This window comes from Neolamprologus brichardi, chromosome 3 (assembly GCF_056152115.1).
Source record: "Neolamprologus brichardi isolate AB-2024 chromosome 3, ASM5615211v1, whole genome shotgun sequence".
NCBI classification, from domain to species: domain Eukaryota; kingdom Metazoa; phylum Chordata; class Actinopteri; order Cichliformes; family Cichlidae; genus Neolamprologus; species Neolamprologus brichardi.
In genome coordinates this window covers 36,839,163-36,853,911 of record NC_142106.1, presented here as the reverse complement: position 1 = coordinate 36,853,911, position 14,749 = coordinate 36,839,163, and the positions used below count along the sequence as shown (strand labels likewise).

The following is a 14,749-nucleotide window of genomic DNA, read 5'->3' as shown; positions in this document are numbered from 1 at the left end:
GTAATTGCAAATAATTAATGTTAATTTAACATATTTAATTAAGAATGGATGTTTTTACGTTTTTCTTTAGACAAGCTGGGACCAGAACACGAGCATCTAATACTGAAGCAGAAGTGCAGGTTGTGTTTAATAACACAATAACACCTGCACAAATCCCAGAGGCTAAAGATGTTCAACAAACCTTAGTTCAAGCGGTGTCTAACCCCAACAACACTTTCAACCTCAGTATTGATTCAGCATCTGTCGTAGCAACCCAAATAAACAGTGAGTAAACAGAAGTCACGCATGCCACACCTGAAGTGGTTTATTTTTAGGCAATATACCTGTTCATATTTAATATCATATAGAATTTATTATTTTTTGGAGCATGAATATCTTTCTAGTTATTTATTTAATTATTTTTTCAGATAAAACCAACATAATGTAATGTGCTAAACAGCAGAGGGACTCCTTTAAATGAGATCTACCATGTATAAAAACAACATTGTGTGTTTATGAAAAATGACTTTGTTTTCAACTGCTATTTTTCTTCCTCTGTTTTCTACACCTGTAACAACTGCAACTGCTGAGCCAGTTTTTACAAAGCTGTTGCAGTTCACATCTGTTGGAGAGACATTTACAGCTGACTTGCTGATGTCATCATCTCCATCATTTAAAAATAGATCATCACTGATAGTGACAACAGTAAGTTTTCTCTCTTGAAGTCAAAAAGTGGTTAAATGCATGCATTCACTTTAGCATATGGACTCACAGATCTTTGATTGTGTGTGTTTCTGCAGCTTGAACCAATCTACAATAAAACATTTCCTTCATACAACTCAATGGAAGTGACTGGATTCCGGTAATTAATTTTTTGTTTGATGACTACATATAATACATAATACACAATGAATTAATGCAAGTAAAACAATATTTGGCTTATTGATTTTGCAGAAATGGATCCATCATCACTGACATCTCCATTCGGTTTGCATCTACATCAGCGCCAAATAACACTGACATTGAAAAGGCTCTGATCAATGCAGCTCCAAACATAACAGCCTTCAGCATTAACAATGTTGTTGTCAGTGACCCAGGTAAGCACTATTTAATGTTATCACATTTTAAATTCATATTATCTCAGAACTGTTTGTTAAAGCAACACTTTGTTTTTTTTGAACAGCAGCAACAACAACTGGTTCAACAGCAGCAACAACAACAGAATCTGCGGCAACAACAACTGGGTCAACAGCGGCAACAACAACTGGTTCAACTGCGGCAACAACAACACCTGGTTCAACAACAACACCTGGATTAACAACAACTGGTTCAACTGCAGCAACAACAACAGAATCTGCGGCAACAACAACTGGGTCAACAGCGGCAACAACAACTGGTTCAACTGCGGCAACAACAACACCTGGTTCAACAACAACACCTGGATCAACAACAACTGGTTCAACTGCAGCAACAACAACAGAATCTGCGGCAACAACAACTGGGTCAACAGTGGCAACAACAACACCTGGTTCAACAACAACACCTGGATCAACAACAACTGGTTCAACTGCAGCAACAACAACAGAATCTGCGGCAACAACAACTGGGTCAACAACGGCAACAACAACACCTGGTTCAACAACAGTAACAACAACTGGTTCAACTGCGTCAACAACAACACCAGAAACTGGATCAACAACAACACCTGGTTCAACAACAACTGGTTCAACTGCGTCAACAACAACACCAGAAACTGGATCAACAACAACACCTGGTTCAACGACAACTGGTTCAACAGCAGCAACAACAACAGCTGGTTCAACAACAACAGCTGGTTCAACAACAACACCTGGATCAACAACAACTGGTTCAACTGCAGCAACAACAACACCAGAAACTGGATCAACAACAACACCTGGTTCAACGACAACTGGGTCAACTGCGGCAACAACCACACCTGGTTCAACAGCAGCAACAACAGCTGGTTCAACAGCAGTAACAACACCTGGTTCAACAACAACACCTGGATCAACAACAACTGGTTCAACTGCAGCAACAACAACACCAGAAACTGGATCAACAACAACACCTGGTTCAACGACAACTGGGTCAACTGCGGCAACAACAACACCTGGTTCAACAGCAGAAACAACAACTGGTTCAACAGCGGCAACAACAACACCTGGTTTTACAACAACACCTGGATCAACAACAACTGGTTCAACAGCGGCAACAACAACACCTGGTTCAACGACAACTGGTTCAACAGCAGCAACAACAACACCTGGTTCAACAGCAGCAACAACACCTGGTTCAACAACAACACCTGGATCAACAACAACTGGGTCAACAGCGGTAACAACAACACCTGGTTCAACAGCGGCAACAACAACTGGTTCAACAACAACTGGTTCAACTGCAGCAACAACAACAGAATCTGCGGCAACAACAACTGGGTCAACAGCGGCAACAACAACTGGTTCAACAGCGGCAACAACAACAACTGGTTCAACAACAACACCTGGATCAACAACAACTGGTTCAACAGCGGCAACAACAACACCTGGTTCAACGACAACTGGTTCAACAGCGGCAACAACAACACCTGGTTCAACGACAACTGGTTCAACAGCGGCAACAACAACACCTGGTTCAACAACAACTGGTTCAACAGCAACAACAACAGCAACAACAACAGAAACAACGACGATGACAACAACAACAACAACAACAACAACAACACCAACAACAACACCAGCACCAGTGGCGGTAGTTCGTACACCAGTTGTTGTTCTTGCAGCAGTTTTGGTTCAACCCTTTATGCCTGAACTCGAAAATAAAACTAGTCCACAATTTATAGCACTTGCGGAGCAAGTGGTAGTAGTGGTGAGTAAAATACTGAGATTCATTTTGAAGTGTTGTTAAGATTCCAGCTGATTTGAATTAATTAATTAATTTCTACTTGTTTGCTCCACACAGTATGAACGCATCTATAGAGATCGATATGGTTTGCTTTTCAGCCGTGTAATTGTCATAGCATTCAGGTAAGATTTTTACTTTTGTTCATTTATGGCAACACTAATCTTATTATCAGTAATTGCAAATAATTAATGTTAATTTAACATATTTAACTAAGAATGGATGTTTTTCCGTTTTTCTTTAGACAAGCTGGGACCAGAACACGAGCATCTAATACTGAAGCAGAAGTGCAGGTTGTGTTTAATAACACAATAACACCTGCACAAATCCCAGAGGCTAAAGATGTTCAACAAACCTTAGTTCAAGCGGTGTCTAACCCCAACAACACTTTCAACCTCAGTATTGATTCAGCATCTGTCGTAGCAACCCAAATAAACAGTGAGTAAACAGAAGTCACGCATGCCACACCTGAAGTGGTTTATTTTTAGGCAATATACCTGTTCATATTTAATATCATATAGAATTTATTATTTTTTGGAGCATGAATATCTTTCTAGTTATTTATTTAATTATTTTTTCAGATAAAACCAACATAATGTAATGTGCTAAACAGCAGAGGGACTCCTTTAAATGAGATCTACCATGTATAAAAACAACATTGTGTGTTTATGAAAAATGACTTTGTTTTCAACTGCTTTTTTTCTTCCTCTGTTTTCTACACCTGTAACAACTGCAACTGCTGAGCCAGTTTTTACAAAGCTGTTGCAGTTCACATCTGTTGGAGAGACATTTACAGCTGACTTGCTGATGTCATCATCTCCATCATTTAAAAATAGATCATCACTGATAGTGACAACAGTAAGTTTTCTCTCTTGAAGTCAAAAAGTGGTTAAATGCATGCATTCACTTTAGCATATGGACTCACAGATCTTTGATTGTGTGTGTTTCTGCAGCTTGAACCAATCTACAATAAAACATTTTCTTCATACAACTCAATGGAAGTGACTGGATTCCGGTAATTTATTTTTTGTTTGATGACTACATATAATACATAATACACAATGAATTAATGCAAGTAAAACAATATTTGGCTTATTGATTTTGCAGAAATGGATCCATCATCACTGACATCTCCATTCGGTTTCTATCTACATCAGCGCCAAATAACACTGACATTGAAAAGGTTCTGATCAATGCAGCTCCAAACATAACAGCCTTCAGCATTAACAATGTTGTTGTCAGTGACCCAGGTAAGCACTATTTAATGTTATCACATTTTAAATTCATATTATCTCAGAACTGTTGTTAAAGCAACACTTTGTTTCCTTTTCTTGGCATTTACAGTGGCTTCAACTACAACAACAATGACTACACCTACAAACGCAACCACAGCAAACCTTACAAGCAACACACCAGGAACAAATACAACTACAGTGTCTACAACAGCTTCAAGTACACCTGTGAACGCTACCACACCAACAATGACTACACCTACAAACGCAACCACAGCAAACCTTACAAGCAACACACCAGGAACAAATACAACTACAGTGTCTACAACAGCTTCAAGTACACCTGTGAACGCTACAACACCAATCATCACTACCCCAACAAACGCAACCACAGTTACTCCCACAACCACTACAACTGTAACAACTACAACTGTTGAGGATGTTACAACAAAGCAGTTGCAGTTCAGAGATGTTGGAGCAACATTTACACCTGACTTAGAGAACTCATCATCTTCAGCATTTACAGAAAGAGCCAGACAGACAGTGTCAACAGTAAGTTTTGTTGCTGAAGTCAAGCAATATTTAAATGTTTGCACTCACTTATGCATAGACACTCAAAGATCAGTGATTGTGTGTGTTTCTGCAGCTCGAACCTTTCTACAAGAGAACATTTCGTTCATTCCGCTCAATGAGAGTGATCAGATTCAGGCAATTTATTTTTTACATACTGATGCAATATACCAAATGTTTTATGATAGTTATAAATATTTGCGATAACTGAATGCAAGTAAACAATGTTTTCTATTTTGCAGAAAGGGATCCATCATCAGTGACGTTGATATTAATTTTGCATCTATATCAGTGCCTAATAACACTGAGGTTGCAAATGTTTTGATCAATGCAGCTCCAAACATAACGACCTTCAACATTAGCACAGACTCTGTTGTTGTCAGTGACCCAGGTAAGCACTATTTAATATTATCACATTTTAAATTCATATTATCTCAGAACTGTTTGTTAAAGCAACACTTTGTTTCCTTTTCTTGGCATTTACAGTGGCTTCAACTACAACAACAATGACTACACCTACAAACGCAACCACAGCAAACCTTACAAGCACCACACCAGGAACAAATACAACTACAGTGTCTACAACAGCTTCAAGTACACCTGTGAACGCTACCACACCAACAATGACTACACCTACAAACGCAACCACAGCAAACCTTACAAGCAACACACCAGGAACAAATACAACTACAGTGTCTACAACAGCTTCAAGTACACCTGTGAACGCTACAACACCAATCATCACTACCCCAACAAACGCAACCACAGTTACTCCCACAACCACTACAACTGTAACAACTACAACTGTTGAGGATGTTACAACAAAGCAGTTGCAGTTCAGAGATGTTGGAGCAACATTTACACCTGACTTAGAGAACTCATCATCTTCAGCATTTACAGAAAGAGCCAGACAGACAGTGTCAACAGTAAGTTTTGTTGCTGAAGTCAAGCAATATTTAAATGTTTGCACTCACTTATGCATAGACACTCAAAGATCAGTGATTGTGTGTGTTTCTGCAGCTCGAACCTTTCTACAAGAGAACATTTCGTTCATTCCGCTCAATGAGAGTGATCCGATTCAGGCAATTTATTTTTTACATACTGATGCAATATACCAAATGTTTTATGATAGTTATAAATATTTGCGATAACTGAATGCAAGTAAACAATGTTTTCTATTTTGCAGAAAGGGATCCATCATCAGTGACGTTGATATTAATTTTGCATCTATATCAGTGCCTAATAACACTGAGGTTGCAAATGTTTTGATCAATGCAGCTCCAAACATAACGACCTTCAACATTAGCACAGACTCTGTTGTTGTCAGTGACCCAGGTAAGCACTATTTAATATTATCACATTTTAAATTCATATTATCTCAGAACTGTTTGTTAAAGCAACACTTTGTTTCCTTTTCTTGGCATTTACAGTGGCTTCAACTACAACAACAATGACTACACCTACAAACGCAACCACAGCAAACCTTACAAGCACCACACCAGGAACAAATACAACTACAGTGTCTACAACAGCTTCAAGTACACCTGTGAACGCTACCACACCAACAATGACTACACCTACAAACGCAACCACAGCAAACCTTACAAGCAACACACCAGGAACAAATACAACTACAGTGTCTACAACAGCTTCAAGTACACCTGTGAACGCTACAACACCAATCATCACTACCCCAACAAACGCAACCACAGTTACTCCCACAACCACTACAACTGTAACAACTACAACTGTTGAGGCTGTTACAACAAAGCAGTTGCAGTTCAGAGATGTTGGAGCAACATTTACACCTGACTTAGAGAACTCATCATCTTCAGCATTTACAGAAAGAGCCACACGGACAGTGTCAACAGTAAGTTTTGTTGCTGAAGTCAAGCAATATTTAAATGTTTGCACTCACTTATGCATAGACACTCAAAGATCAGTGATTGTGTGTGTTTCTGCAGCTCGAACCTTTCTACAAGAGAACATTTCGTTCATTCCGCTCAATGAGAGTGATCCGATTCAGGCAATTTATTTTTTACATACTGATGCAATATACCAAATGTTTTATGATAGTTATAAATATTTGCGATAACTGAATGCAAGTAAACAATGTTTTCTATTTTGCAGAAAGGGATCCATCATCAGTGACGTTGATATTAATTTTGCATCTATATCAGTGCCTAATAACACTGAGGTTGCAAATGTTTTGATCAATGCAGCTCCAAACATAACAACCTTCAACATTAGCACAGACTCTGTTGTTGTCAGTGACCCAGGTAAGCACTATTTAATATTATCACATTTTGAATTCATAATATATCAGAACTGTTTGTTAAAGCAACACTTTGTTTCCTTAACTACAGAGACTCCTACAACCACTACAACTGCAGCAACTACAACTGCAGCAACTACAATTACAGCACCTCCTACAACCACTAAAGCTGTAACAACTACAACTGCTGAGACAGTACAAAAAAGGGAAGTGCAATTCAGATCTGTTAATGGGATATTTACAACTGACTTGCTGACGTCATCATCCAGAGCTTTTCAAGAACGAGCTTCACTGATAGAGACAGCAGTAAGTTTTCTTCTAGCAGTTAAATAATACTTAAGTGTATGTATTGTGAATAATTGCAGAGTATATACTTATATTGTCACATAACAGTATTTTGATAGCATACCATTAAAAAAATGTATGGCCATCTTTTCTATCCATACATTTATGAATCCCCTCCTAAAGTCAACAATTTCTCCATTGTTTATAAGATTATACAAGTTGAGATAAAGAAAAATGATATACATTATATGCAATAAACTATATACCAAAAACATTTCCACCATGATCTAAACTGAACTAAAATTCCACAGTAAATACTTCTGGTGTTTCTATTTTTTCCAACTCATTGCCATGCTTTTGCAAGTGTTTAAAGAAAAAAAGATAAAACATAAAGGTGACCTGTAACCTGTATTATGCTAGCCATTCAAGAAATGGGTAGCTGGGTGACCAGAACCCCCCAAACACTATTATGTATATATATTGCACTATGATATTACATAGTCCTAATAATATGTCCCAAATGACATTGTAGTAAAGAAGCACAATCTCAAAAAGCAAAGAATAAATACTTACAGTGTGTTTATTCATTTTTCTGCAGCTTAGACCTTTCTACCAGGCCAGATATCCTTCATTCCGCTTCATCACCGTGACTGCATTCAGGTAAATTGTTTATGGTACATAATTTTACAAATATTTAAAGTAAATAAAGGAAACAAAACTAAGTTTTGGGTTTTTCCTTTCACAGTAATGGATCCATTATCAATAACATGAACATTGGATTTGCAATGTCACTGGTCCCTAATGCAAAAGAGACTGCACAAGTTTTGATTGATGCAGCCAAGACAACACCCTTCGACATTCAAACCAGTTCTATTCGTGTGGACGGCATATGTAAGATATATTTAATTCAATCATGTCAAACATATTACTATATTACAGAACAGTTTCTGAAAGAAATGCCTTTTTTTCTTTTTCTCAACATTTACAAAAGTGTCACATGGAGTGAGTCACAAGATCAGTCTTCTCACTGCTTCCTGTATGGTGCTGCTGTCATGGCTCCTGTCAGGCCAGCAATAACATCTGCGCTGATGCTCTTGTGAAATAACTTGAGGAAATGTCTCCTGTGACTGGGTATGAAAAAGGACTTTGTTCCAACTGAAAATCCACGAGGAGCTTCTGATGAAGAGCAATCATACCATGATTTAGAAGTAGCTAAAACTGAAATTAACCTTTATGTTTTCTATCAATATAAACTTTAACATAATTTCCAACAAAGGTGTCATTGGTTGTCAATTTATAATGTAGGTCCTGTGATAAAGTCATACTGTAAGTTATTAATATCAATGAGATCAAGTTTTAATCCATAAAGCATCTCCTCAGCTTCTGACTCTGAGAGTGAAAAAAATGAAAGTGATAATCAGGAAATCATCACCTCACCTGGCATTCATAAAATATAAGATGTGTGAAAATGTCCTATATGGTCACCTTTACCAGTCAATATTGAAATATATTTCTTGTATATATTGTATTCTATTATTGTATGTATTCTGTTTGTATTGTATTGGATACAAAATACGAAATACGAAATTCTAAGTGATCCTGATACACACATTTAAAATTATTTAAAGAACTGTCCCTATAAAAATAATATAATATTAATATCACCTTTTTCTTTCTGAAGCAGGTTCTTCATAAGTCTATCATGATAAACTAAAGAAGCTTCAATTAAAGACATTGAACAAACCCTGCCTATCTTGATTTTTAAATATACTACTCTAATCAACTACTCTAATTTTTCTTTTCAAAAAATTGATTAGGAAATACTATCATAGCACTCTTAAGACCCCTTCATAGATTTTTGATACAAGTAAAACTAAATCTAATTCTAATAATTCTTTTTTAATTTTAGGTTTACACATTGAATTAGAAGTATTTTTTGGTGAAAGAATATGGACCTCAGTCTAAAAAACAACCTCTACATATTTTATTTTTCAACCAACATTTTTCAGCATATTTAATAAGTTCAGTGAGGTAAGTGACATAATATTTTGACAGCTGTATTAGACCTATACATGTTCAAAAGAGACATTGATCTTGGGCTGAATTTGGATCAAATTACACCAAACAAACACAGCTGAATTTTCATCTACTGGTGTGATGTGATGGTACTGCAGCTTCCTCGCACAAACACGAATGCTAGTTTAATTCTAATCTAATCTAAATTCAGGTTTATGTGCCTATCTGTCCACAGTGTACTCCATTTCGGTGGAGATAGGCTCCAGCCGAGCTGATGACAATAGCATTAAGAAAACCTTCTAACCTGACCTTGCTGCTTCTTTTTTAACAACACACAATATCTCCACACTCAAATACTGAAATTGCACATAATTTTGCATCCTTCTTAAATTTTTTATTTTCTACAAAGCAACAACAGCACGGGACAAGGACATGCAACAAGGAAGGAAAAACAGAAAACACACACATATATACAAAAATATGTACCTGCGCATACAAGGATGCAAAATTATACACTGTCACAAACATATACAGACAGCCATCCATACATGAGAAACAGAAATGAAATCAATGTATTCGTTGTGTTGGTGTTGTTCCCAGATCATCATACTAAATGTTGTTCCACACACACACATTCTCACATGCATACAGATGTTTACACATACACACACATAGTGCCTTGTCTTAGAACCATTTGGGGGGTTTTATGGTGGGCGTTGCTTTGCTGTGATGTGTATTGTGTGAACTGTTTTCCCAATAAAAGGCAGCAAACGGAGGCCGTCGTTGGGGTTGTTGCGGTAGGATTCAGAGTGCTTTCTGAGACACCGGCTGGGGCCTCCCTTGCTAGCAAGTAAAAGATGTTCGTCTTGTTTTTGTCGTTAACGAGAATAAGTTTCTGAACCAGCGGGGCTTGTGGAAACACAGACCCAACAAAATGAGTATTCAAAAAGGGGATGTTACTCAGCAATGTATTAGCGAATTCAGCATCATCAATATTCGGGGCGTATACATTTACCAACAAAATCTTTTTCTGCATTAGGGTACCAGCAACAATGATGTATCTACCATTCCTATCAGCGATAACAAAGAGAATTGAACTTTCTTATTAATGAGAATGGCCACTCCTCTAGCTTTTCAATTAAAATTTGAGTGAAAGAGCCCCACCCAAGGTCAATATAACCTATAATGATCTTTAATGCGAAGATGAGTCTCCTGTAAAAATGCTATATCAGAATTTTGATGTTTTAAGTGAGTGAAAACCTTAGATCACTTAACAGGGTTACCCATACCTCTAATATAGGGATGCACCGATACCGATACTGGTATCGGGTATCGGGGCCGATACTGTAAAATGTGTGTGTACTCATACTCGTAAAAGTTAACCGATACCATGAACCGATACCAACTTATTTCATTAATCAGAGGGTGGCTTGTCATTTCTGTTGTAGTTTTTTAGATTGGCCACTAGGGGGGCAATTATTATTTTATTTATTATTTATTTTATAATTTTTTATATTTTATTATTTATATAATAATAATTATTTTGTTTGTTTACAATATGGACACTCTGCAATAATTTAAAAGTTTATTTTATTCGCAAACCTAATTTGTATTTATTTTATTCCAAACAGAAGTGTTTATTTATTATTCTCAAAGCTCGAGACAGTGCCAATAGTTCAGTGATATTTTGTAAAATTACAATGTGGAGAGACTGCAATAATTTAACAGAAGTGCTTATTTTTCACTTGAAATTTTTTTGTGGTCATTTTTATTAAGATTTTATTTTTTATCGGCAGGGAATATAATAAAACCTGTCTTCCAATTAATTGTATTTGTGTGTGTGTGTGTGTGTGTGTGTGTGTGTGTGGTAGAAGTATCGTTTTTTGTACTCTGTATCGGCAAGTACTCAGATCCAAGTATCGGTATCGTATCGGTTTGAAAAAATTGGTATCGTTGCATCCCTACTCTTATATTCCAACTAATAAATCTAAGGGGCATGCTTAACTAGGGATGGGTATCGTTTAGGTTTTATCCGATACCAGTACCAAACTGGTACTTTTAAAACGGTGCCAGTGCTTAAACGGTGCTCGAACCGGTGCTTAAAGAATGGAGAACACAAAATTGGTCCAAAAACCTCTCATGTTCAGCTGTTTTTTTTTTGTAAAAAGATAACAATGTTAACCTTTTCTGCAGCTATAGGGGATATATGGCATCACTCTTGGCTGGAAGCAGTGTTTAAACAACGGAAAAAATAAACTTTGTCTAAAAACCTCTCATGTTTAACTGTTTTCCACTTTTTCTTTGGTCATTTTAGCCTTTTTGGCCAGGGTGAAGGGAGTATCTGCCATCAAACAAGAAGACAGCCGCATGTAACTACGACTGTGTTTGCTAGTTCACCTTACATGCATTAATGTAATAACGTGGTTAGCCTACTCAACGTAAATTACACACGAACAACATTAAGCTACTCACGCAGAGAAGAACGGCTGCTGCTGCCATCATCATCCGTCATCATTTCTGCTACACTGGCAGGGCTAGGGGCCAGGACTCTCCTCTTCGGGTTCTTGGGGGATGTTGCTAACTCCGGGTCCGATAACAGGCACCACACCCGCAGTAGATGTGCTCGGTGTAGGTGTGCTGTAGGTAGGTCTACGGCGCATTTCTCAGCTTTTAACAAAATGCTATACGTCGCCAGGTGTTTCATCAGATTTGAGGAGTTACCTCCTTTACACAGTATCACCTTAAAGCACTTGTTGCAGGCTGCTGAGTTTGCATCTTTTGCTGTGAAGTACAGCCAGACTTTGACCGCTTCGCTTTGGGCATTTTTAATCTGTAGCTCTGCTCTAAAAGAACGTACGTACTTGGGCCCGCCTACTACACTCGCAAAGGTAAAATGATTGGCTGGAATCCAAAGTGTATGACATCTCAGGAAAAAAAAAAGCACCGAAATAAAGCACCGAAATGTGCGCTGCTTTTCGGCCTGGTTACTACCGTTTATGTCAGAACCGCCATAATGGCACCGGTTACAATGGGTGTATATTGCCATTAGCCATTCATAAAGAAGAATAAATAAACAAAACAAAACACAACAACAACTAAAATGCCAGTGGCCGTAAAGCGCCGAAAAGAGACAGCCCCCCCCCCCCCCCCCCAATAACCCTGGAAACAAATACACCACAAGTCTCCACAGAACAGAACAAAGGAGACAGCAGTGTACCCCAAAGTAGCAAAAATGATTCACCAAAGTGACTGGACTAACTGGAGCCTGAATAAAAATAAAAACAAGAGAGAAAAACACTCGCACCACCTTCCCTACTGTATAACAGTGTGCGCGCAACAATAAACACGTAAAAAACAAAACAAAACAAAACACCCCCCGTTGTTGTTGAACATTTAACAAAAAACAACTACAACAGAAGTGCATAAAAAAAACAAAAAAAAACAAGTCCTGTGCAAATCAATGCAGTAAGCTTAGAAAATATTGTGCTGGACTGATCCGAAGTACAAGAGTATAACATAGGATTTAGTCTCACAATATAATAATGAAAATAAAATGAAACAGCAGACCAACAGTACAATAACTAGCGCAACACCCTAAGAAAATGATGCACAGGAAGCGTTAAACCTAATGAGAGCGTAAACCCTTAGCAGCATTACAGTACCAAACTGAATGGCTATTGAAGCTCACCCAGAGATCAAAGTTTTGATATAATTACTGGCTTCCTCCGCTGAAACAAAGTCCTTCTCAACACCCTTATGTGTGATGCGAAGTTGCACTAGATGAAACAGGCCATACCGAACACCTTCAATGCCATGGAATTGCTGCCTGACCATGTTGAATGCAGCACAAGCCTGTGCTACCATAGCAGTATAGTCGGGGAAGACTGAGATGGTCAGGTCTCCAACTTTAATCTGTCGGCGTTCTCTAGCATGTCGTAAAATGTCAACACAGTCAGTGTGGTAATGAAGCCTGCATACAATGGCTCGTGGACGGTCGCCAGGCTTAGGTCTGGGTTGGAGGTTCCTGTGGGACCGATCCAAAAGTACCTTCTTCCCCAGATCAAATGCTTCCTTTAGCAAGGAGGCTACGGCAGCATTGGTGCATGTGTCAGGGCCCTCCGGCACTCCCACTATCCTAACATTGTTACACTGCGTCCTAGACTCCAACTCTTCACATTTATTTTCCAGCTTGGAAACTGTAGTCCAGAAAATCATCAAAGACCCCAGTCTCCCATCACATGGACTCTTCACCCTCCTGCCCTCTGGGAGGCGCTACAGGAGCCTCCGGACTAAGACCACCAGGTACCGGAACAGCTTCTTCCCCACAGATGTCAGACTCCTGAACTCTGCCTCCTGACTACAACATCAATGATGACTGCACTTACAAACACAACCTCAGTGACTCCTACAATCACCGCACCTGTAATCAGTAAGCAATATTTCATGTTATTGTTCTTGAAAGTCACAATATCTTAACACTGTTTGTTCAAACAGGCTTGTTTTCTTTCTTTCTTTTTTTTTGGCATTTACAGTGGCTTCAAACACAACTGTGAGCGCTACAACACCAATGATGACTACAGTTACAAACACAATCACAGCAAATGTTGCAAACACCACACCTATAACAAATACATCTGCGGTGCCTACAACAGCTTCAACTACACCTGTAAACACTGCAACACCAATGATGACTGCACCTACAAACACAAACACAACGACTCCTACAACCACCACACCTGTAACAACTACAACAGCTGAACCAGTAACAGGACTATTGTTGACATTCACCTCAAATGAAAAATTCACACAAGACTTGGCGGATTCTAACTCTCCAGCATTTATAACTCGAAGGACGCTCGTAGAGACAGCTGTAAGTATCCTTTTGAAGTTTCATACCCAAACATATGCATGCACATACACACATAACTTAAAAAATATATAAGTAATTTTAGTGTGACATTACATGTACCTCTATATGATTGCATAGAGTAAGCAAAAGACAATTGGAATTATTCACATGATCACAGCAGTATAAACAAATGTGCATGCACATATAACTTTGTATTACTGGATCATGTTTTAAATTTGAATGCTTTTGAAAAGTCCTGCAAATTGGTATGCTTTTATTAACATTTCTGTGTTGTTGAGTTTTTTCAAAAGATTAAAAATATTTAGTTAAAAAAGAAACAGATTCAATATGTAACCAAAGAAACTGAAATTGTATGAATTGTAAACAAACTTGGCAAATGACTTATTGCAGCGTAAATGCAATGTTTGCTTTGGAAAATAAAGAAGCACAAACCCTAAAAATATAGCACATATATTCAGAGATTATTTTGTGTTTCTGCAGCTTAAACCTTTTTACATCGCAACATTTAAATCATTCCGGTCACTGAGAGTGACTTCATTCAGGTAATTCCCTTTTTATATACAGATTAATTTTTAACAATATGTGTCATACAGTAATGAAAAT

At 37.9% G+C, this 14,749-nt stretch overlaps 2 protein-coding genes and 1 long non-coding RNA gene across 4 annotated transcripts; all 3 read left to right on the top strand.

The window, feature by feature from the left end:
* The first annotated feature begins 71 nt into the window (after positions 1 to 71).
* Positions 72 to 1,691, top strand: LOC148104281 (uncharacterized). 2 transcript variants are annotated; one of them, XR_015718426.1, is made up of 5 exons: positions 72 to 264; positions 575 to 684; positions 780 to 841; positions 934 to 1,076; positions 1,166 to 1,691. It is a non-coding gene; the product is annotated as an uncharacterized LOC148104281 (long non-coding RNA). The 2 variants fall into 2 exon arrangements; XR_015718427.1 differs by having other exon boundaries at positions 1,163 to 1,691.
* Positions 1,692 to 3,143: 1,452 nt separating this feature from the next.
* LOC148104280 (uncharacterized) lies at positions 3,144 to 6,455 on the top strand. Its single transcript, XM_087838325.1, has 10 exons — positions 3,144 to 3,336; positions 3,647 to 3,756; positions 3,852 to 3,913; positions 4,006 to 4,148; positions 4,243 to 4,682; positions 4,777 to 4,838; positions 4,943 to 5,091; positions 5,187 to 5,626; positions 5,721 to 5,782; positions 6,131 to 6,455. Exons 2-10 carry the CDS (start codon positions 3,706 to 3,708, stop codon positions 6,453 to 6,455), a joined length of 1,734 nt encoding a protein of 577 aa, XP_087694451.1. The 5' UTR covers positions 3,144 to 3,336; positions 3,647 to 3,705.
* Positions 6,456 to 6,706: 251 nt separating this feature from the next.
* Positions 6,707 to 9,031, top strand: LOC148104279 (uncharacterized). Its single transcript, XM_087838324.1, has 6 exons — positions 6,707 to 6,726; positions 6,831 to 6,979; positions 7,067 to 7,281; positions 7,859 to 7,920; positions 8,006 to 8,151; positions 8,252 to 9,031. Exons 1-6 carry the CDS (start codon positions 6,707 to 6,709, stop codon positions 8,335 to 8,337), a joined length of 678 nt encoding a protein of 225 aa, XP_087694450.1. The 3' UTR covers positions 8,338 to 9,031.
* The last annotated feature ends 5,718 nt before the right edge of the window (positions 9,032 to 14,749 follow it).